We start from the raw sequence: 21,635 nt of genomic DNA on the forward strand, positions 1-21,635 counted from the left end.
CGTTTTGAGACTTTTCTTGACTCTCCTGTTGTCCCCTGACAAGACATTGAGATACAGGTGCTGTGAAATAATGAAGTAAAAAATAATTTTCTTTTAAGACCAGATCCCCCACAACTATATTAAAAAAAAAAAATTTAACGCAGTAGTAGTATAAATAAAGTATTTGCTTCTCACTAGAACAATATTTCGATTTCGTAGTGTTCCCAAATTTAAAATATATAATCAACCTTTTCAATGCTATAATTGCATTTCATCTTTTCGGAGGTCGATAAAATAAAGTACCAGTCAAGTACCAAGGTCGATGTAATATCGATTAACACCTCCCACTAAAATTACTTGTATTAAAAATTTGAAACCATTATTGTTGTTGCTATGTGTTTTTTCTTGTCTTTTGTTTTACTCTGAGCCTGCTTCGCGGAGTTCTGATTGAACAGGGCCATAACAAATCGTGCGAAAAAAAAACAAAAACAAAACAAAAAGTAACAAATAAAACACGGTGGTGTCCTTTCTCTTTAGTGGCGAGCACTTGTGCTTAATGATTAATCAGAGCATGCCCACTGGGGAAGGAAGGGACACAATGGATAAATATAGTCTGAGACATATTCTTAAAAAGACGGGATGGCCATAATTGGAATGCTTTTTATCATACATCTCCTCAATCAAATTCGATAGTTTTAATAGCAACTTTAAGTATTAATAAAATTACTTGGAATAGTTTTTCATAGTTGACAATTATTTGTTCGGATCCGTCTTAATCCCAGAATTCCACCAACTTCCTGTTTATAGGTAAATTGTTAAAAAAAAAAAAGAATTTTCTCTATTTATTTCCAGTAAGGTGTCCTTATGTGTTTCATGTCGTTTAAAAGATGGTTTGTATTTGTATGTTTCTTTTTAGCTAAACAGACTCTATTCTTCTATCCTTGATGTTCCCATCTGTTGGTAGGAATTGTGTGTGTTTGCTGACGCTGCATCTAATGTTTGCAACGGTTGCTGTGGTGTATATAAAGCTATAATATGTAACAATATACTTCCCTTTGTGAACAAATGTCAACTTTTCTTGTTCTTTTAGACAATAATCACAGCGATTAGTACTAAACAAAAATCTACAGAAGAAATCTATAATCACATTAATGATAACAGTCTATATTTTAAGAAAAGTTAAACTGATCAAAGTCTTTTGCTATAAAGGAAACGATTTCTTTGTATAGCCAGTGCTTGTTCAAAAGTTACAACAGCCTAGTTACTATGTGTTTCCCATCAAAACATCAAGAATTTGAATCAGATTTTATAAAAAGGATAAAATTGATGTTATTGTAATTATTTTACGGTTAATTATTTTTTTAATTTACATATTTTTTTCTTTTGTCTGCAACAACGAGGTCTTTCATACTTGTTTCCTTTGTCTCCTGGATATTGTTTCTTGTACCCTTCAGTGAATTAAACGAGCAACATCAATTGATTTTAATTATGAGACTTGCATATGAAAAGATTATTTCCGATCTCGAAGTAAACAGGATATATATATATAATGAGGAAATTAACTGAAACTCGGAGTACAGACAGTGAAACCCAAACTTCTATTCAACTAATATATAGAATGAGAATAGGAGTTATCTATCTCTCTCTCTCTATATATATATATATATAATATATTTATGTGAGAGAGCAAACACCTTGGCGCCCAAGTTAATGAGTTCAAAACTCGGCGACTTACATGAACACGTTTTCGTATTTAACTTTATTAAAAATGTAAACATGTATTCACCGTTCAGTTCCAAGTTTATTATTGAAACAATTATTGTTTCAAATTTTGGCACAAGGCCAGCAATTTTAGACGTAACAAAGTTGACCACGGCGGGATTTGAGCTCATACTGCAAAGAATCGGAAGAAATGCTAAGTGTGTGCGTATATATATATATATATATATATATATATATATATATATATTCTTTTACTTGTTTCAGTCATTTGACTGCTGCCATGCTGGAGCACCGCCTTTTGTCGAATAAATCGACCCCAGGACTTATTCTTTGTAAGCCTAGTACTTATTCTGTCGGACCCTTTTGCCGAACCTCTATATTACGAGGGACGTAAACACACCAACATCGGTTGTCAAACGATGTGGGGATAAGTACAGACATATATGCATATATATACGACGGGCTTCTTTCAGTTTCCATCTACCAAATCTATTCACTAGGCTTTGGTCAGCCCAAGGCTATAGTAAAAGACACTTGCTCAAGGTGCCACATATATATATATATATATATGTGCGCGTGCACTGGAGCTTGTGATTTTTAGTGTGCTCCCCCTACTTTCTTGCTCAGATTCCGCCTGCTTGGGTGACTTCACTTTCCACTCTTCCACATTTAATAAAGTTCTAGTAATGTACTTAGTCGATTCAACTAGTTTAAGCCTTTCTCTATAAATTTTTGGTATACACTAATGCTGAGGAACGATTACTATCACTGAATCAGTGATCAGGTAGTATTAAGCTTTGGTCCTGGCTCTGAGTTCAAATTTCATTGTGGCCAACTTTCATAAAATAAGTTAAATAGAAAGGCTGAGGTTCATTAAGTCAATTCCCTGACTTTTCCAAGCATTTCTGGTTTAGCTTGTGTCACAATATTAAAAATTTTGTTTGTTAATTCACTCCAAACTATTTTAATTATTTTGGAAATGAGAATTGTAAGATAAAACAAAATTAAAAGGAAAAGTTTCCATTTTCAAAATGAAGACTATATTATTGTTTAGCTCTGAGTCATCCCTGGCCATACAGAGGCTTTGTGAAAGGCATTTCAACCATGACTGTCTTATGATTGACCGTTGACTGAACACTATTCAATTTTTTTTCTCCGTGTTTTTCTCCTTGTCTCCGTATTCTTTCTGTTGAAGAGCGTAGCTCGAAACGTCAAAGACTTTCCGTATTCCCGAGCGTCATACTAATATATACTTTTGTTATTTACACCACCTGTCCTCGTCTGTTGTTATTTTTTGTATATTCTCCCTTATATATATATATATATATATATATATGAAAGAGGAGCAGTGTAGTTTGCTTGAAGCATTGTACTACAGAAGTAGAATCATTATCATCGTCGTTTAACGTCCGCTTTCCATGCTGGCATGGGTTGGGCGGTTTGACTGAGGATTGGTGATCCTAAAGCTGCACCAGGCTCAATCTGATCTGGCAAAGTTTTTACAGCTTAGAGCTATAACTTCTCTAAAACTTATGCCCAATTGTGGGTTCTATTAGCATCCATGTCTTCCTCCTCCATTTCATTTTTTGTCTGTGTGTCCATGAAGCTTTGACTCTGAAGTCATTAGCAACTAACCTATGGTGGCTAATGGATTCTTCACTAGAAAAGATTTTATATTTACAATGGCCCATCTATTTTTTTTCCTGATAAGGATGAAATCTGACTTAAGTATTCGTCAGATTGGTAGGTGATGAGGTGTTTGGCTGGTTTCTTGAAGTGTGTGTTGCAAATTGTTTAAATCACTTGTACCACAGAATTCTGGCAGCCTACAAACTCATTTCTTGTTCAATAACCATAGCCTCCATTTATGTCATAAAAGTCATTATGGTGTTGACCAGAATGTCTGTTGAAGTCACCAGCCATAATAAAAAGTTACTGTCAGTCATCATTGAGATAGTCCTTCTGTTCTGCCAATCCTGGCTGTGAGGCAAATGCATTAATGAATGTTACTTGTTGAGTTGTTTATAACCAGACTCCTCTTATCCTATCACACATTCTGACTACCTCAATTACTTTATTCATTTCTTAGTTAATAATATGCCAATCTCACCCTAATTTTGTTTTACACATTTTTCCTTATATTTTTGATGTTTCTTTATATTTCTCCAGGTTTATGATGAAAACAGACAATAAATTGTGAAGAATTTGTAAAGTTTTGACAAACTATTCGGTACATAATGGGTACCAAAATACTTGATCAGATATTAACAATGATGCTTCATGGCTCACCAGAGGAAAAACATTTCATTTATAATGATTCTGACATTATTTTAGAATGTAAACTTTGCCGTAACTTATTCCGTGCCCTTACTGGTTTTATCTTACATCGGAAGAGTCTGTGCATGAAACCACTTGAAAAGTCAGTTAGTATCAATTCCTATGACCAAAATATGAGAACAGAAACCTTCAGAAACGTTACATTTATCACAAATTCTTCATCCTGTGAAGAGGACTCAGCACAAACCCCACCACAACAACCAAAAACTACATCATCCAGCAATAATAATAATAATAATAATAATAGTAATAATAATAATAATAATAATAATAATAATGATAATAATGATAATAATGATAACCAGCAGCAGCAGCAGCAGCAGAATTTATCTGCTGCAGACCATTTCCAGTATCTTCAGAATTATGTTAGTCAGATTAATGAATCAATAGAAAGCAAGAGTAACTTGAAAGCCGTATTAAACCTTACTCAGGAAGGTATTGGGAATTCTTCGGATGTTACACAAAAATCAGCTGAAGAATCTAAAACAGACTCTAACTCTACAGAGAGAATCGTGCTAACAGAAGCATCTAGTCCACAGGTTTGTAGTGTTCTTTTATTGTGTGTGTGTGTGTGTGCATTTGTTATTGTTGTTTGGTTAAACAAATGAGAGAGAAATCTCCCCGAAAAGACTGTCATGACTAACATTCCCAAATCTATGTGAACTGAAACAGTACAGAATTAAATGTCTTTTGAAGCAACAAGATGCTTGCCAGGTGTTCAGCTCAAGCCCTCTAAGCTTGATGTTCAATGCCACTGTTGACTGTCAATCCATATTTACCATATTTGATTTGTCGTATGTGTATCACCATAATTCTGGAATTATCACATGTATATATGACACTGTTATTCTGGAATTACGTTGTATGTCACTAGTTTCTGTATTGATGACTTGTTTATGACAATTTTGTGTTAGCATATCATTATTTTCAGAACTTATGACATGTTGTATGTCACTATATTTTTTTACTTACATGTTGTATGCCCTGCATCTATTGCGTACCACGTCTCCTTATTGTCCACTATATATTTACATGTTGCACGTCACCATACTTTGTTACTTACAACATATATGTCACTGTAATTTTATGCTTTAATATGTAAACCACTACAGTTTTATACTTATGAATTGTATGCTATTATCACTTTATTCTTACAATATATGTGCAATTATTATTTTATATTTATGTATGCAACTATAATGTGTTTGATTATGATGCATGGCTTGTTGTTGAACATGTTTGAATTTATTCTAATTAAGAATTACTGTTCGTTCCAGGTTTCTACTGCTGTTTCCAGTTTAAAAGATTCTGCCCCCAAATCTACTGACCCTCCATCACATTGTTGTGCTCTTGGTAAACCCACCAATGTACAACAAACCAACTGCTTTACTGTTGCCTCTGAAACAGCAGGGGAACTGTGTAATTCCAGAAATAGCAGCCCTTGTTCAATGCCACAGCTAAAATTACCATGTACCAAAGCAGGTTGTGTGGAGAACAATGACAACAATAAAAGCAGTGATGAAAGTGAGTCTTTAGAAAGCAGCAACACTGTTTGCACAGCACCTCATAATGAAAAATTCTCAAAACGTTCGACAAAACCTCTAATCGTACAAAGCAATACTCATGCAAGTTCCAGTTGTGTAGCAAACAAACAAGGTGAAGCTGTTGAAGCATCAGAGAAATCAAGTTCAAAATCTTCACACATTGAAATAATTCTGAATGATAATCCTTCGATGAAAGATGTTATTGAAATTAATGAAGTGGATAATTTAGAAGAGAGAGTGTCTCAGTCTTTGTCCTTGGATAATTTATGTTGTGTCCCTCTAGACCAAAGTGGCCCTGTGGACCAGTGTTGTGCTGCTAATCAGAAGAAACAAGCACCCCAACATTATATTTGTCCACACTGTCCTAATACTCTCATCTACGACTCGTACCCACTTTTCTGCCAGCATCTTGAGTCAGTACACGGAATACATGCTGACCCCATTGACAATTTAGGCCAGCCGTTTGAGTTGAATAATCAAAGTTCCATGTCATATATACCTGAGCGTGCTAATCAGAAATATTCTGAATGTATTGTCCTAGAATTAGCTGATTATCAGAATCTCCAGTGTCGGAAATGCAAACACAGCTTTACTCAGCGCTGTTCACTTCGGAGACACATTTTGGAAATCCATGGTGAAAAATTGGGTTATTATTCATGTCCCTTCTGCGTTAGCAAAGTCTGGTTTCGCTATTTTCGAACGTTTTTAGCTCATTTAAAAAACCTACACGGCTTCCAAAAGGACCAAATATATCGCATCCATCGCAATTTGCAGAAAAACAGTTGGGTAGAATTTGGTAGTGACCAGCTGCCTCCTGATGGAAATAACACAACTTCGCAGCTCTGTAATCGTGTTTCATAGTTTCTACAACATACATTTCCATCTCATTCACTACAGTCTGTATTATGCTACACATTACATCTTATATGATTATGCATTATGTGCTACTATGCTATGCTACAAATTAGACATAACACTATGCACAGCACTACACACTGTGTGGTATACTAAACACATCAGAATTTACAATACCCTGCATCATTTCTGCAAAAGGATCACATACTACATTTACAGCATTCATTGTACAGTAAGCACTAAATTACATTACACATCATACAACAAAGTACCCAGTACATTATACATCACATTACATATAATGCACTTCTATGGTCACCACAGAATATCATACACTGTACGCTGTGCTAGACATTATACTACATACTCCCCATCAAGCGACATTTCAATGACAGTTAGAGATACTTTGTAATTTTTGTTGCGTTTTTATATTAAATTCTTTCCATTTTCCTTTCTGTTAACTTTGCTCTGTAAGTAATAAGCTCATATACATTTGCCTATATTGGTTACAAGTTTTAGGTTAAAAAATACCTAAGCGATAATTGATTCCTGATTGATTAACGAAGTAACTGAATCCAATCCAATAAGATAACAGCTGATCAATCTATATTTTATTTTTTAATTTATCTTTTCTCATATTGTTTTAAATTAATTCATATGGTCATAAGTTTGAATATTGCTAATAACCATAATGTTGTGTCCATGAGCAAAGTATATAACTAACCTCTATAATTCTGCTTGCTACATTTTGCCTGGCCGAGTAAGGAGTTACTCTCCTTACTTCACAGTTGAATTAGCAATTGAAAGGGACAGAATCCAGCTGTAAATGCAATAACTGCACCAAAAACCTACCCCTGCTACAAAGAAAAATCATCATTATTTTACCTCTGCTTTCCATGCTGACATAGCTAGGACATTATATCATGTGTGTGTGTCATGCACTTCTACGTATATTTAATAAACTGACAGGTACAAGCATAGGTGTATGGATGCAGAGTTCACTTTGTTACTATGTGATCTTGAGTTCTATCTCAGAATGTGATTTCTTGGGCCATCCAATGCCTTGTGAGTGAAATTGGCAAATGGAAGCTGTATGGAATCCAGTCTTCTATGTGTGTGTGTGTGTATGATTCATTCTGTATCTGCATATGAAAAGTGTTGCACAAAAAAAGTAGTGATGTTTGTGGATATTCCCTGCTAACAACTCATCTCATGGCTCCACACTTTTGAAGATGAATAGAATACATCCATTGCTTGAGTACTTCTGGCTGCAAAACATTGCCTCAAACTGTATTTGTCCCATCCATACTAGCATGGGAAAAAAATAAATGTGAAATGAATGAACAAATATATTATTTTCCAGCTAGCTGGTTTCATAGTTAGTCCCCTGGGTTGTTCACTGCAGTGAATTTGATAGATAAAAACTGAAAGAAGCTTGTGTGCATGTGGGTTTGTTTACATGTGTAATCACTCAGCTATTGGCAGTGAGGTTACTGTCAAATTCTCCTCTCACTGTATCATCCACTTATTTTGCATCTTTGAAGACATGTGGAAGAAGACACCCTTTGCTATACTCCTTGCTTGAAAAACAGGTAAAGGCTAGCAACGGGAAGGGCATCTGGTTGAAAACCTGCATTTATAATATATTCGTCCACTCCATTCTAGCATTGAAAAATGCGCATAAAAGTGAATATGCCGCAGCTATTTGTGCTGTACTTGCAAATAAGGAATGTAACTCTGCTTGCTCCAGAACAAAAGACCAAATAAACATAACACACTCAACTTGCTGAAGTATTGAGTAGTTTATTTTATATCTATAACCCTTGTTTTTTATGAACAAACACAGAGGTTGTGTAACGTCCACTTTCCATGCTGACATAGGTTAGACAGCTTGACTGTAACTGGTAAGCTGCATAGGTTCCAGTCTGAATTTGGCTTGGTTTCTACTGCTGAATGCCCTTCCTAATGTCAACCACTCTGAGAGTGTAGTGGGTGCCTTATACATGTCATTGGCACAGGCCACACCTATGATTTCACTTGGCTTGACAAGTCTTCTCAAGCACAGCAAATTGCCAAAGGTCACAATCACTCATATTTATAGTGAAATGCATTACCTTTATTTCAATTAATTTTGAAAACAAATGAAGTATGTAGTGAAATACCTTTGTCATTATGAAGGTGGTACTTGGAACATAATATAAAATTGCACTGCAAATGCCACGTTAGTAGGATATTGAACTTTGAACCGGGATCTTAAACTGTGTCCATAGCTAGAAATTGCTGATAATTTACTGATGCTCTTTACTGAGCTTAGATTAGACACCATAATGGTGATAATGATTTCTAAGAGAGGGAAAAGGTGGCATAATCTGAGAGTGAGTACAGATAAATAAACTGATACTTATCTTATTGACCCTAGAAGGATTTGAACTCATTCCTCATCCACCACTTGCATAACAGTAATTATTTCTTGGTAATTGGCCTTGTGTCAGCACTTGATTTATTGATACCTGAGGAATGGGGGAATAGAGTGGACCCCTGTAATATTTGAATCCAAACAGGAAAATCTTATTAAATCCTACAAGGCATTTCCCCCCTTTCTTAATAATTCTTTCTAATTTTGGTACCAGGCCAGTATTTTTTAGGAGAAGGAGCAAGTTGATTATTTTGATCCCTATACTTGACTGGTGGTTTATTTTATTTACGCTGAAAGGATGAAAGGCAAAATTGACATTGATGAGATTTGAACTCAGAACAAAAAAAGTCATTTGAAATGCTGCTATACATTTCGTTTGATGCACCAACGATTCTGCCAGCCTTCGTCTCTTTCATAATAATAATTGTTTCTTAAATAAATACAAGACCAGAAATTTGTGTGGACATGGGGACAATTGATTATACCAGCCCATTGCGTACTTAATACCTTTTTTTTTTATTGATCTCAGAAGGATGAAAAGCAAATTTGAACTCAGAACATAAGAGACATACAAAATGCTGCAAGATATTTTATCCACAATGCTCTAATGGCTCTGTCAGTCCACCAACTTATTTCATTTGTAATCAAAGTACAAGGCCACAGCTGGAAGATTATATCAGTCCAATACTTCATTGTTAAATTATCCTTGGTAGATGCAGTAAATTACTGGTACTTTATCATCTCTGATGCATTATGCACTGTGCTTTACTGATTCAGTTATAATTCATTCTTTCAAGGGATAAATATTATTAACCTTTTTCCTTTACTATATTTTTGTTCCACTTATATTTTTTAAAATAATGAATTAAGTAAAATAAAATAACTTTGTCATTATTAAGTTGGTGTTTAGAATATAAACATGAAATTTCGATGTAAGGTTTTAATTTAGCTCACTTCAAAACAGGAAGTTTGTTTCATAGAACAAAGGTCAATCTCAGGGAAGTTAGTTTCAAAACGGTTAAAGTGGCAGAAGTAGTAGAGTGACAGGCTGTCTTGTGGTGTTTTAATTACATTCCTTTACTGTCCGAGTTCAAATCCTGTCAAGGTCAATTTTGCTTTGCATCCTTCTGGAGATCAATAAAACCAATAATGAACTAAGGTGATTTGACTGACCACCTCATCTCATGTTGCCTTTTACTTAATATTGTGGTCACACCATCCAATCCATGCCAGCATGGACAACAGATATTAAATGATGATAGGCCAATAGTTTGAAATATTTACTCACAAGTTGAGCTCCTACCTTGCTTCCAAACCATTTTCCATCCTTTTGGGACTGATAAAATAAAATAGCAGCAAAATACTGTGGTTTAATATAATCAACAATAACCCCCCACAAAATGTGTTGTTCCTGTGTGACTTATATCAGAAATTATTTTTATTATCATCACTACAAGGATGGTTGGTTGGCAGATTTAGGAGATCATCAGATATGATGTCTTATGTTCTGAGTTCAATTCCTGCCATGGTCAACTTTGCCTTTCATCCTTTTGAGGTTGATAATATAAAGTATCAATTAAGTATGGGGACCATTTGATGTTAACAGACATGCTGGCCTTATGCTTAAATGAGAAACAAATGTTATTATCATCACTATCAGGATGGTGGATCAGCAGAATCATTAGAGCGCTGGAGAAAACACCTTGCAGTATTTGTTCATCCTTTGTATGTTCCGAGTTCAAATCCTGCTGAGGTCAACTTTGCCTTTCATCCTTCTGGGGTCATCAAAGTAAGTATTAGTCAAGAACTAGGGATGTATTTAATTAACAGCCACTTGCTTTCAAAATTGCTGTCCATGTATCTGAATTAGAAATTATTTTTATTCTAACAATCTCTTTTGCTTCTCTTATATCCTTATGTATCATTTTGGAAATCTCCAGGGTTGTTTTGGCAATATGTGAGACTACATACATTCGAGAAGTTGGTTTGGTGGCTAAACTCATTTTGCTTCAATACTAAAAATATCACTTTTTAACATTGAAACAGGACCACAGATGTGTGGGAGGGTGAGATGTAGTGGATTAAATCAACCCCAGTACTTGACTAACACTTTATTTTATCAATTCTGTGAATGAAATACAAAGTTAACCTCTGTGGGATTTGATGTCGGAATGTAAAGGGGCTTTTAAACAGTGCAAGGTCTGGTGCTCTTATGATTCTGTCAATCTACTACATTAACATAAGCTAAGATATCAATTTGGTTCTTCATTTTTCAGTATGCCAGACTAAATATCTGCAATATATTATGGTCAATTCAACTGTTTACGAAAAAAAACAAAACAAACTATTGTCTGAAAAAAATTAACAAAAATATAATAAATGCAAATAACCAAGGTTTTGATACAAATGATCACTTCTCTTGTCAACAAAATTAACAAAATAACGACATTTTAAATAAACAGAAATATAAAAGAAAAAAAGACGCATTGATATTGAGTGAAAATCAGTTTTGTAATAAAGAAAAAAATAAAGAAGCTAAGTTCTTTTTGTTTTGTCTTTTTAAAATTATCCTGGATTTCAAAATCAAAATAAAATTTTAAGGTAAATAGATATAAACCACTGAGTGAACTTGTTCAATGTAGCAGGTAAGTCTTAAAAAAAAAGAATCTCCTGTCCTTCAAATGGGAACCAATTGCTTTTTGAAGCAGTACATTCAAATTCTTGAAATAGTATATCCCAACTTTTAGGATAGGATCTCCAAAGAAAAGTTGTGATAGACCTGGTTAAAAAGTCAATTGAAAGGTCTTATCAGAATCTGATGCCAGTTATCTTTCACACTATCTGGAACCACTTCACTTAACACCCATCTTTTATTCTTAATATTGTCATCTTCATATTTTACATCGATCATCTTTTTCTACTACCACCCAATTATCTCTTCCTCATCATTACCATACATTTCTCACTCTCCCTATACACCACATCTGTCTCCCACTACACTCTTGCAAGGTGTACCCACCACCCTCTCTATTGTAACCCCACTCAGTTAATTTTGTGAGCAGCATGGTGACTTCTGGTGTTACGAAAAAGCGCCCAGTAGACTGTGCAAAGTGTTAGGCATTAAAAAAGGGACATCCAGTCATAGAAGCCATGCCAAAACATTAGAGATCAATGCACTCCTTGGACTTGTTGGATTCTGTCAGACCATCCAATCTATGCCAGCTTGCAACATGGATGTTAAAAGATGTTGAAAACGATAATGCATGCATTACATGAGTACATATACACCCCCACCTAAATATATATAAAGATAAATTAAATATACAGATATACTATTGACAATCCAATAATTTATTTAAATTACAATATTACATTAAACACTGAATATAATATAACATAATATTATATAACATAAATAATTATAAAAACCATAAAAAGGCCAACAAATTGTTTCGACTTATATATATTTTTTCTGATATACATAGTCACAGTTCTATTATATATAAAGTCACTTCAGGGTCAAAGTTTAGAAAAAGATAAAATTCTATGTGAAAGGATGGCTGGTATCCAACGGACGTACCAGTGAATTGGATGTTTAACACACCCATTTGAAGGATTTGTTTTCTTCAGTTTGTTACTTCATATATATATATATATATATATATAAGCTGCATTCAAAACTAATACCATGTGGGAAAAATCTCTTGGGTATGTGGTGATTCCACCCTTCATGTGCCTGCGTGAAAATTTTAGTTCCCAGCTGTTATGCCTGGAGTATAGCTGTGTAGTGCGTGCTTGTCAGATTTTTGCTTTCACCAAACACTTCAAGCAGAGATATTGCATCAAGTTTTACCAACAGCAGGGTGATACTCAAGCTCGAATGCTCCAGAAGATACAGCAGGCCTTTGGCAATGATGCCATGGGCAAAACTCAGATCAAGGAGTGGTACAACTGCTTCAAACATGGAATCAAAATGCTGACATCATGACTGCTGCTCAATGCTCTATGAACACTGTAAAGGCTGTAAGACATGACATGGACAGTTTCAACAGAAACTACAAAGCTGTGGCCAGCAGTTGGTGACAAAGAACACAGCTGGTGTTCTGACTGCGTCCAAACACTGGAGTTTGTCCAGCAACTGCAGGACAGATGACAGATCCGAGCAAGGGAATCCAGGCTTTGGGAAGAGAGATGGGCGTTGGAGTCACCACTATGAAACTGACCTTGTATGTGAATTTTCATTACCACTTGTACTAAAGGCACAAGGGACAAATTCTGAAAGTCATGGTCAAGGAGATCCACTTGATAAAAGCAAAGAAACTCCTGGACAAAATGAAGCATCCTGTTGAGCTGGGGATGATCTAGTTCTCAGATGAAAAGAACTGCCAGGACCAGTTGTACAATACCCAGAACAACAGGTGGCTTGCCAAAAATTCACGTAATGTCTCACCATGTTCCCCCAAACTGTGATAGTCTTTGGGTGCATCTCCAGTGAGGGTGATGTCATACTGCCCCACATATTTGAACAGGGCCTTAGGTTTACATCAGATGGCTAAGGCTGCTAGAGACTGTAGTCAAACCAAGTGTTGCTTCTGGAAGGCTACGTATGTGGCAGCAGGATTCAGCAGGAGTGGCTGTGTGGTAAGTAGCTTGCTCACCAACCACATGGTTCCGGGTTCAGTCCAACTGCATAGCACTTTGGGAAAAATGTCTTCTACTATAGCCTCAGACTGACTAAAGCTTTGTGGGTGGGTTTGGTGGACGGAAACTGAAAGAAGCCCATCATATATGCTCCAGCATGGCCACAGTCAAATGACTGAAACAAGTAAAAGAATAAAAGAAATACCTTTAGAAAAAGTCAGAAGTAGTTGTCAGAATTTCTATGACTTCATCAGACCCAATTTCTGGCCTCTTAATTCCCTTCACTTTAATCCCATGGATTACTCTATGTGGGGTATGGTTAAGAAAGACACCAACCGCTCTGCCTGCAACATTAAGGCTGGGCTGGTGGTCAAAATCAAGGAAGCATTTGAAGATCTTCCCAGGGACACAATGAAGAATGCATGTTCCAGGTTCCAGAGCCATCTTGAGGCTGAAGTGGAAGCTGAAAGTTACTACTTTGAGGAAAGTGTTATTTCACAGCCATAATCTAGTTGATATTTTTAGATTTAAAAAAAAATACTTTTATTTTTGGATGGGATATTATTTTCTTTCCTTTTATGTAAATTGTCAAATTTAGCCCAAACAACCTGTGTATATAAGCATACAATATGAAGGAGGTGATGTACAGGTTTGCCAATTCTGCCCACCCTTTCAAGGATGGCTTTTTCTCGACCCACATATTCCTGGGTGAGACTGGCCATCTTTTTTGTAACCATGTCCCAGTTTCTATCCACCAGGCAGTCAGGGCTAAATTAGATCCCGTGTAACATCATGCACCTGTTGGTCACCACTTCATTTTTTTTTAAGTAGTACTGACCAGTTTGACTAGCATGGTGCCTATAAATATAGTGACATCATCTGTGCTGACATAGCTCTTCCAGGTCCCGTTTCAAACAGGATGTCCTTTAACACTAGCAGTTTCCACAGAAGTGGCTCAAGAGTCAGTAAATAAAGAAGAGATGAGAGGAGACATCTAGCATTTGATTTGAAACCATTTCAATACTTCTGTACATTGACATAATCCAGTCCTTGAAAACAGAACTGAAACTGGTTTTAATGTGGACAACCACCAAGTAGCAATAGTTGAGCATATTGAAAGCTTTTCATTGTTTTAAAAGGATAGAGCCCAACCAAAGCTAGGTTAACCACTTTCTTTGAGATCTATCCTATCAGATGGAGACTTTTGTGGACAGATCTGCCTAAGATTGCATAGACCAGTGCTTTTCTGATCACACGGCTGACATTAACACCAACTTCTTTACACATGCCTTTGCTAAAATTTTAAACTCCGTACCCAGTAGAGTTGTAGGCAGAAAAATTATACATAATGTCTCCTTTGTTCACATTTTTCCGTAGCAGTATTCTCTGGCTCACAGATGTAATTGTACAATAAGTAAAAGATGTAAGTCCAACATGTATATGTAATGCTCAAGGAGCAGATCATATAAACCAGAAAATTGGCCCTTTGCACAAACGCAACTAACCATATCCCAGCTGCTTTATCAGCTTTTTGGGGTCTTCTGCTGAGAGCCACAGCAGGCTATCAAAGAAGGCACTAAAATCCAGTAAAGTTTTTCATCCATTGCTTTCCCAATACAGTTGAGTAGAGTGCCACTGGTAAGTTAAACACATCTGTACAATATCAAGTAGCATGCACCTGTATTGCTCTAACAAAAACTAAATTGTTGTAAAATCAGGCATCTATCGACCACTCGTCAAACAGCTTTCATTCCTTCATGTTTAAGAGTATGCACCCTAGCTCTGACAATACAAGTTTTGTTGTTCAGTGAAGAAACAGGGTAGAGCCATTTTCATTTTGGTTGTGATGTCTTTCTTAATAAGCACTTAAAAGTTGCTGACTAGCTTTCTTCTAATTTTTTTCTTTTTTTTTTTACTCTATTATTACTTCTTCATTAAATCTGATTCTACTCTAATTACACTCTCTAGAGCATCTCACCACTGATTGGTTATGATTGCTCCCATCAACTGCTGCTTAACTAATTCATTAATCCAGGTATAGGCTTTGTGCACCAGGAACATGTTCAACATCTAGGAGTTGGGTTTCTTTCTATGTATCCTATCTAGGTTAACCATGCAGATTACAAATTTATGATCTGCTTGAAATTGTTGATGCCCTACACTGTCTCTATTCACTAATCTAACAAATATTCTATCTAGATATAATATGGAGGACTCAAGTTGATTCACATCTACAACGGTGAATTTGTGAAACCAAGCCAACATCTGTCAGGCAGAATTATCTGAGAAAGTTGGCTAAGCATTTTACCACTCCTATTCAACATCTGTACTCACTCTTATCAGGCATCTAAAAAGCCAGTCCTTCATTAGTACTAAAGAACAGAACATTCACAAGAACACTTCTACATGCCTGAAGATATCTGGTCACCCTATCCCAGTTGATGAGACACAGTTACCACCTGCACCGTTTGTATTCAGTACTGCCAACTTAGTATCAAGGTCCAGCTAGATCATTTATATCTTGACATCCAAACTTTTCTGAAACATGACAACCCAACAACTTGATCCAGGAAAAATAACATGATGCGTGCATATTGTAGTTGTTGAATACCAGCATAAGCGTATGCATCCTGAAAATCTTGGTTTTGTAACCTTTCTTCCAAGTAAACTCCAGTCGAAATACATTTATACAATACGTGTTGGTCAGAGAAAAGAAATAAGAGGTCACTTACTTTGGTTTTAAAAAAAGATGGTTAGCCTGGTCTTCTCAATGTAAGGAGGGGGAGAATTTCTTGAAAAGCATTTTCAAAAGACTTTTATACCCTTTTCACTGAAAATTCCAACAATACTTAGGAATTTTCTTATTAGAGACAAGTGGACTGCTTTTGATATCCTCAACAGAAATCTGTTTGGTAGTGTCCTGGGGACGAGTTTTTCAAAGGCATTCCATCGGTTCCTATTTCTATTTGCAACAGTGAAATCAACAAGTCTCTTCGTTTCCTTTTGTGGAATAGTTGCCGAGATGCTTAAAATATTTAGTGGAGTAGGGCAAGACTGGTCATTGGCATAGTTAATAAAGGTATCAGATCCAACAACTGGTTTAGCAGCATCATTTAGCTGCTACAAGGAGATGCTTTAGGGAGAAACACCAAATTTTTGGACCCGGTATTAATGTTATGGAAAGATTTATAGCACAATAAATTACAAAGAAACTTAGTATTGGGGAGATGCAGTTTGGCTTTGAGCCAGGAAGAGATACTACCAATGTCATCTTTCTAGTAAGGCAACTCCCAGAAGTACTCATGGTAAAACCTTATACCTAACATTTGTTGAGCTGGATAAGACCTTTGACAGAGCTCCACACAGTAATTTGGAGGCTATTAAGGTAATTAGCAGTAGATGAATAGCTTATGAAGCTGTACAAGCCATCGACAGAGTGCATTCAGCATCCGTTTAACATGCTGGCAAAGGTCTGTTAGGGCACAGTCCCCAATACCTTCTGGTTTTCCAATAGTCCAGTAAACCATAAGAGAAATTTAAGACTTGCTATCTGTGGGAACTCAGTATGCAGATGACTTAATTCTTCTAGCAGAATTCTTCTAGAAGATTCAGAGATGAAATTCCAGAAGAGGAAGCAAAATCTAGAATTAAGAGGCCTTGAAATTAACTTAACAAAGACTTGAGTCTTAGTAAATAGAAAGAAGATAGGACTGTGATACCATCAAGGACATGATTGGGCTTGATATAGAGACAAGAAGTGCAGTGGGGTCATAGGAAGGACGATAGAGAAGGTAGTCTTTGAATGTGACAGGGGAGCAGGAATAGTTAGGAGTAAGAATAAACACTGAACTCTGCCCAATGTTTTCCTAGAAAAAGTTGGTGACTTAATTAGTAGCAGAGATGTGTGTACTGAAAGCAAAGTAAGAATGGAATGGACAAGATTCAGAGAGTTCGAACCTCGGGTAGCAACAATTTTTTTTTTCTTTCTTAGTGTGAAGGGTAGATTGCATAATGCTAGTGTGATGCTGCATGGTAACAAAACATGCTTTGAATGAAAAGGATTTATGAAGACTAGACAGAAATGAAGTGAGCTGAACGTGTAATGCCAGTCTGCGTGAACAATGGAGTACATAAGTTGATGGGAAAACTAAATATAAGATGCACCGGATGTAGTGTTCAAGAGGAAAGACTCAATGAGCTTTGCTGCCTTATCAAATCTTCCAGTTTTTGGCCAGGAACAACCATTTTTTGTTTCTATTCTTTCCCTCTTCACATTGATTCTGTAACAGTGTCACATGACAAAGAAGTTTTAGGATGGGGTGTGTGTGTGGTTAAAGGTAAAGTATTTGTAAATGTGTGCGTGTTTGTATGTTAATAGTGAGAGTGGAAGGCCATTGCTTGGAGACTGCTTTTCTTTTGTTTGTGGAAGCAGGTTATGAGTTTTTTCAGACTGATTTGGATTAGGAGCTCCATTCCTATACCAGGCCAGTTTTCATGGCACAACCAATTTACCTCCAGGATAGTCATCTTTTCCTTCTCATCGGTCATAATAACTGCTGCCAACCATCTTAGGTTTATTTTTGGTGGCACTTCCCTCATCTTTACTTCTCACAAGTCCATAAATGACAAATGAGGAAGAACCCAATCTACACTGATTGTATAGTAAACAATAATGGCAATAGTGGTGATTTGTTTCTACTACTGGAAGGTGGGGTTAATCAAACTGCTCCCAGTACTTGACTGGTTCTTTATTTCACCCACCCCAGAGAGATGAAAGGCAAAATTGACCTAGGTGGGATCTGAATTTAGAACTTAGACACCAGGCCAAGCTGTAGCTGCCTCTAGTTTATGCCATGTCTATTTTGTTGACACTACATTGAGAAATAATGAGTTGGTCGAACTGAAATATGAAGTGAGAATGTAAAGCACTGTGATTGAACACTAAATGACAGTTGCTCAACCAAATTCTGCCAAATGAGAATAACTGTTAAAATTGGATCAAGACCACACACATTTGAAGAAGGGATGTAGATGATTGAATCAACTATCAGTATATTACTGGTACTTATTTTATTGACATGGGAAGAATGAAAGGCAAAATCAATGACTGAGATTAAAACTTAGAACAGAAAGAGACGAAACAAATATTGCAAGCTTTTTCTGCCACTCAAATGTAATAACAGTAAAAATTGTCCACAAATCTGGTTGAAATTTCTTCATTAAGATAATCTGGTAGTAGATATGAAAACAAAACAAAAAAAAAAAAGATATATAACCATCAAATAAAATGGAATCTTTAATGACTTAAGAAACATAAAAATTGAGGAATATAAGCAAAGTTTCAAGAGAATTTTACCAAGAAGAGAGAGGCAAATATCTATTGGTAATAAATATATAAATAAAACAAAATAAAAATACAAGTAATATTTTTCTCTTTTCAAGGTTTACCAAGAAAGAATGTGATAAACCAGGCTTGTTTTACTCCGATAACAGAAAGAACATTAGAAAAAAAAGATAGCTCTCAACAAGTATTTGACATCTTTGTTATGTTCTCATACAAATATAGTGTGTGTGTGTGTGTGTGTGTGCATGTGCACACGTGTGCGTTAGTGTGCATGTATTTGCTGGCATACAAATACAGTGTTTGTTTATGAGTGTGATGTGTACATGTGTGCTTGCAAAGAATATGAATATGTTGGAACATGTTTGAGCAATTGTCTCAAAATCTAGAGTCAACATTTCAGCTAACAGATTTCAAAAATCAAATCTCACATACACACATTTACTATAGAGGGAAACCACTGAAATAAATAACTCACTCTATATAAAAATATTAACAGCTGGTAAAGTAATACAGGTACTAATTAGTAGTTTGTATTTTTATAATATATTCAGGTTGAAATTGCCTAGGAAAATTAATTATAAACCTAATTAGAATTGTAATAGACTAGACAATTTGACCCATTAATATTGAAATCATCCAAATCCAATGATCATAAAGACAGTGCTATTTGTTTAAACTGGCCAACCAGGCCTTGTTGACATACACTCAATAGCAGGAAAACCTTCATCAAATCACACAGAAGGTCACGTTTTTTTCTTAGTTGCAGCATTCCATCACTTTCCCATCATAGATATATCCACATATCTAAAATCATCATTAATGTCATGAATATTAAAGGATTGAATGAAGCTTATTTATTGATTTATTATAAGAATATTGTCTATATAGTTTTCATATATATATATATATGAATTAATATATACTAATGTGTATATATATATATATATATATGTTAGATTTGTCTGTCTACCAGCCAGCTTTAGAATAACAATAAATTCATCTGTGATTTTAATCAATACAAAACATGCCAGTTATTTACAAGACCTACATAAATATCTTACTTTGTCATCTATCAAAAAATATACACGGCTTCTAAATATATTGTCTATCTTTACTTCTAGTTATTTTAAGGCAGACATGGAAAATGGTTACAGAAAATAGACTAAATGACAATAAAAAAGTTGACTGTTGTTCTGATGTAAATTTTGACTTGATAAATGGTAGTTGAGAACTAGACAATACGAGTATGAAAAATAACCTTTCTAGAACATTACAGTATTTCAACTAACTTGTTCTACTGATGAGCCAGGTAATGAAAGCCAAGAAGCAGGCATTAGAGGGCAGGCAGTTTTATATGCTGATATAAAATATTGTTGTAAAGTCGATGTCAATGAAATGTCAATGAAATTGTAAAGAGTAACAAAGGGAGAGATGACAGGGACATATATGTGTGTGTGTATATATATATATATATATATATATATATATATATATATATATATATATGATAGATTACATATGTGTATGTATATATATATATATATACATACACACACATATATATGATAAATTATCAGTGTGTGCATGTGTGTATACATATACACACACACACACACATATATATATATATATATATATATATAAGATACATATGAGAGAGAGAGAGAGAGAGAGAGAGATACAAAGCTAATGTAAAATAATGAATGGAAGTTATTCTCATTTTCTCTGGTTACCAGTATCAATATTGCCAGATAAAAACAAACTCAATACTACAGATGTTCAGTTTTAATATCAGCTTCAGACTTCGGTTTTCACTTTTTTATTTCGAAATCTGTTTCTGTGGGTACAAATGTAAGTATCACAGCAAAATAAGATGGCATGCAATCAACTAACACCCTCAAAGCTGCCATTCCTATGCAGAAAATGTCTCAATTAGTTTCAATGAGTTAGGCTTTCTTTCTTTACAACAACTAAATATTTTGTGTGATACTTGAATGTAGAGGAGAAAAACATTGTGTCAGCTGTCTTTAGAATATAAGACTTTCTTACACATCATGGCGAACATTCATGCAGTTCACAAACCACACATGCACATCCACACATCCATGCATATACACACGCACACAAGCATGCACACACATAGGAAGAAGGTAAAAATAAACAAACTATTCGTATCCATATGCAGACAGACATCACAAATTAGGTTTAATCCATGCCTTACTTCACATGACATAAGATATGGGAGAGAGATAGAGAAGAGAAGAGAGAGAGAGAGAAAGGGAGTCCCGTGACCACAGTTTTTTAAAAAAAAAAAACAACAATGTAAAACAAAAACAAAAAAAAAAAAAGAAACAGTTAAGTGGTCAAGCTAAGAAGCAGGAGTAGAACAAACGTGCAGTGTTACTACAGTAAGTAATAGCCTGCTAGTTCTGCAGAGTGTTTGCTTGGTCAGTTATCACCTGATGTCTACAAAACCACAAGTCCAGCCTTAAACACTACAGTTATGTTATTAACCATAGAGAGGCATATCACAGTACTAACGATTCCATAATTTAGTTGTTTCCAACAACAGTCTTCAGAAAAAAAAAAAAAATAAAAAAAAAAAAAGATACAATATCAGAATCATAACAAATTTTCTTTTCTTTACTTTAGCCATTCTTAAGACCTGTTTGTTTGTTTGTCTTTGTTTTTGTTGAAAGTAATGTAATCATGACTTTTCTGTCAACACTGACCTAAGCCAACAGCTGCTCCCCCATCTGTCTCCAAGGCAATAGCAGATCACAACAAAGGTTGTGGA

The 21,635-nt window shown here is 35.4% G+C and overlaps 2 protein-coding genes across 4 annotated transcripts in view; one reads left to right on the forward strand and one right to left on the reverse strand.

Moving 5' to 3' along the window:
* The first annotated feature begins 680 nt into the window (after nucleotides 1–680).
* LOC106869414 (uncharacterized) lies at nucleotides 681–11,392 on the forward strand. 3 transcript variants are annotated; one of them, XM_014915145.3, is made up of 3 exons: nucleotides 681–786; nucleotides 3,871–4,577; nucleotides 5,316–11,392. In XM_014915145.3, the coding sequence occupies exons 2-3, from the start codon at nucleotides 3,939–3,941 to the stop codon at nucleotides 6,441–6,443; spliced, it is 1,767 nt and encodes a 588-aa protein (XP_014770631.1). In that variant the 5' UTR covers nucleotides 681–786; nucleotides 3,871–3,938; the 3' UTR covers nucleotides 6,444–11,392. The 3 variants fall into 3 exon arrangements, with proteins under 3 accessions (XP_014770631.1, XP_014770630.1, XP_089215120.1); XM_014915144.3 differs by having other exon boundaries at nucleotides 763–869; XM_089358994.1 differs by lacking the exon at nucleotides 681–786 and adding an exon at nucleotides 861–879.
* Nucleotides 11,393–20,608: 9,216 nt separating this feature from the next.
* LOC106869415 (signal transducing adapter molecule 2) overlaps nucleotides 20,609–21,635 on the reverse strand; it is a 62,965-nt gene continuing 61,938 nt past the window's right edge. Inside the window, exon 16 of the mRNA XM_014915146.3 lies at nucleotides 20,609–21,635. This exon is cut by the window's right edge and continues 162 nt beyond it. Coding sequence (XP_014770632.1) covers nucleotides 21,617–21,635 — 19 coding nt within the window. The 3' untranslated portion in view covers nucleotides 20,609–21,616.

The sequence above is a fragment of the Octopus bimaculoides genome, chromosome 10, assembly GCF_046866305.1.
Source record: "Octopus bimaculoides isolate indiv1 chromosome 10, ASM4686630v1, whole genome shotgun sequence".
Lineage (NCBI taxonomy): Eukaryota > Metazoa > Mollusca > Cephalopoda > Octopoda > Octopodidae > Octopus > Octopus bimaculoides.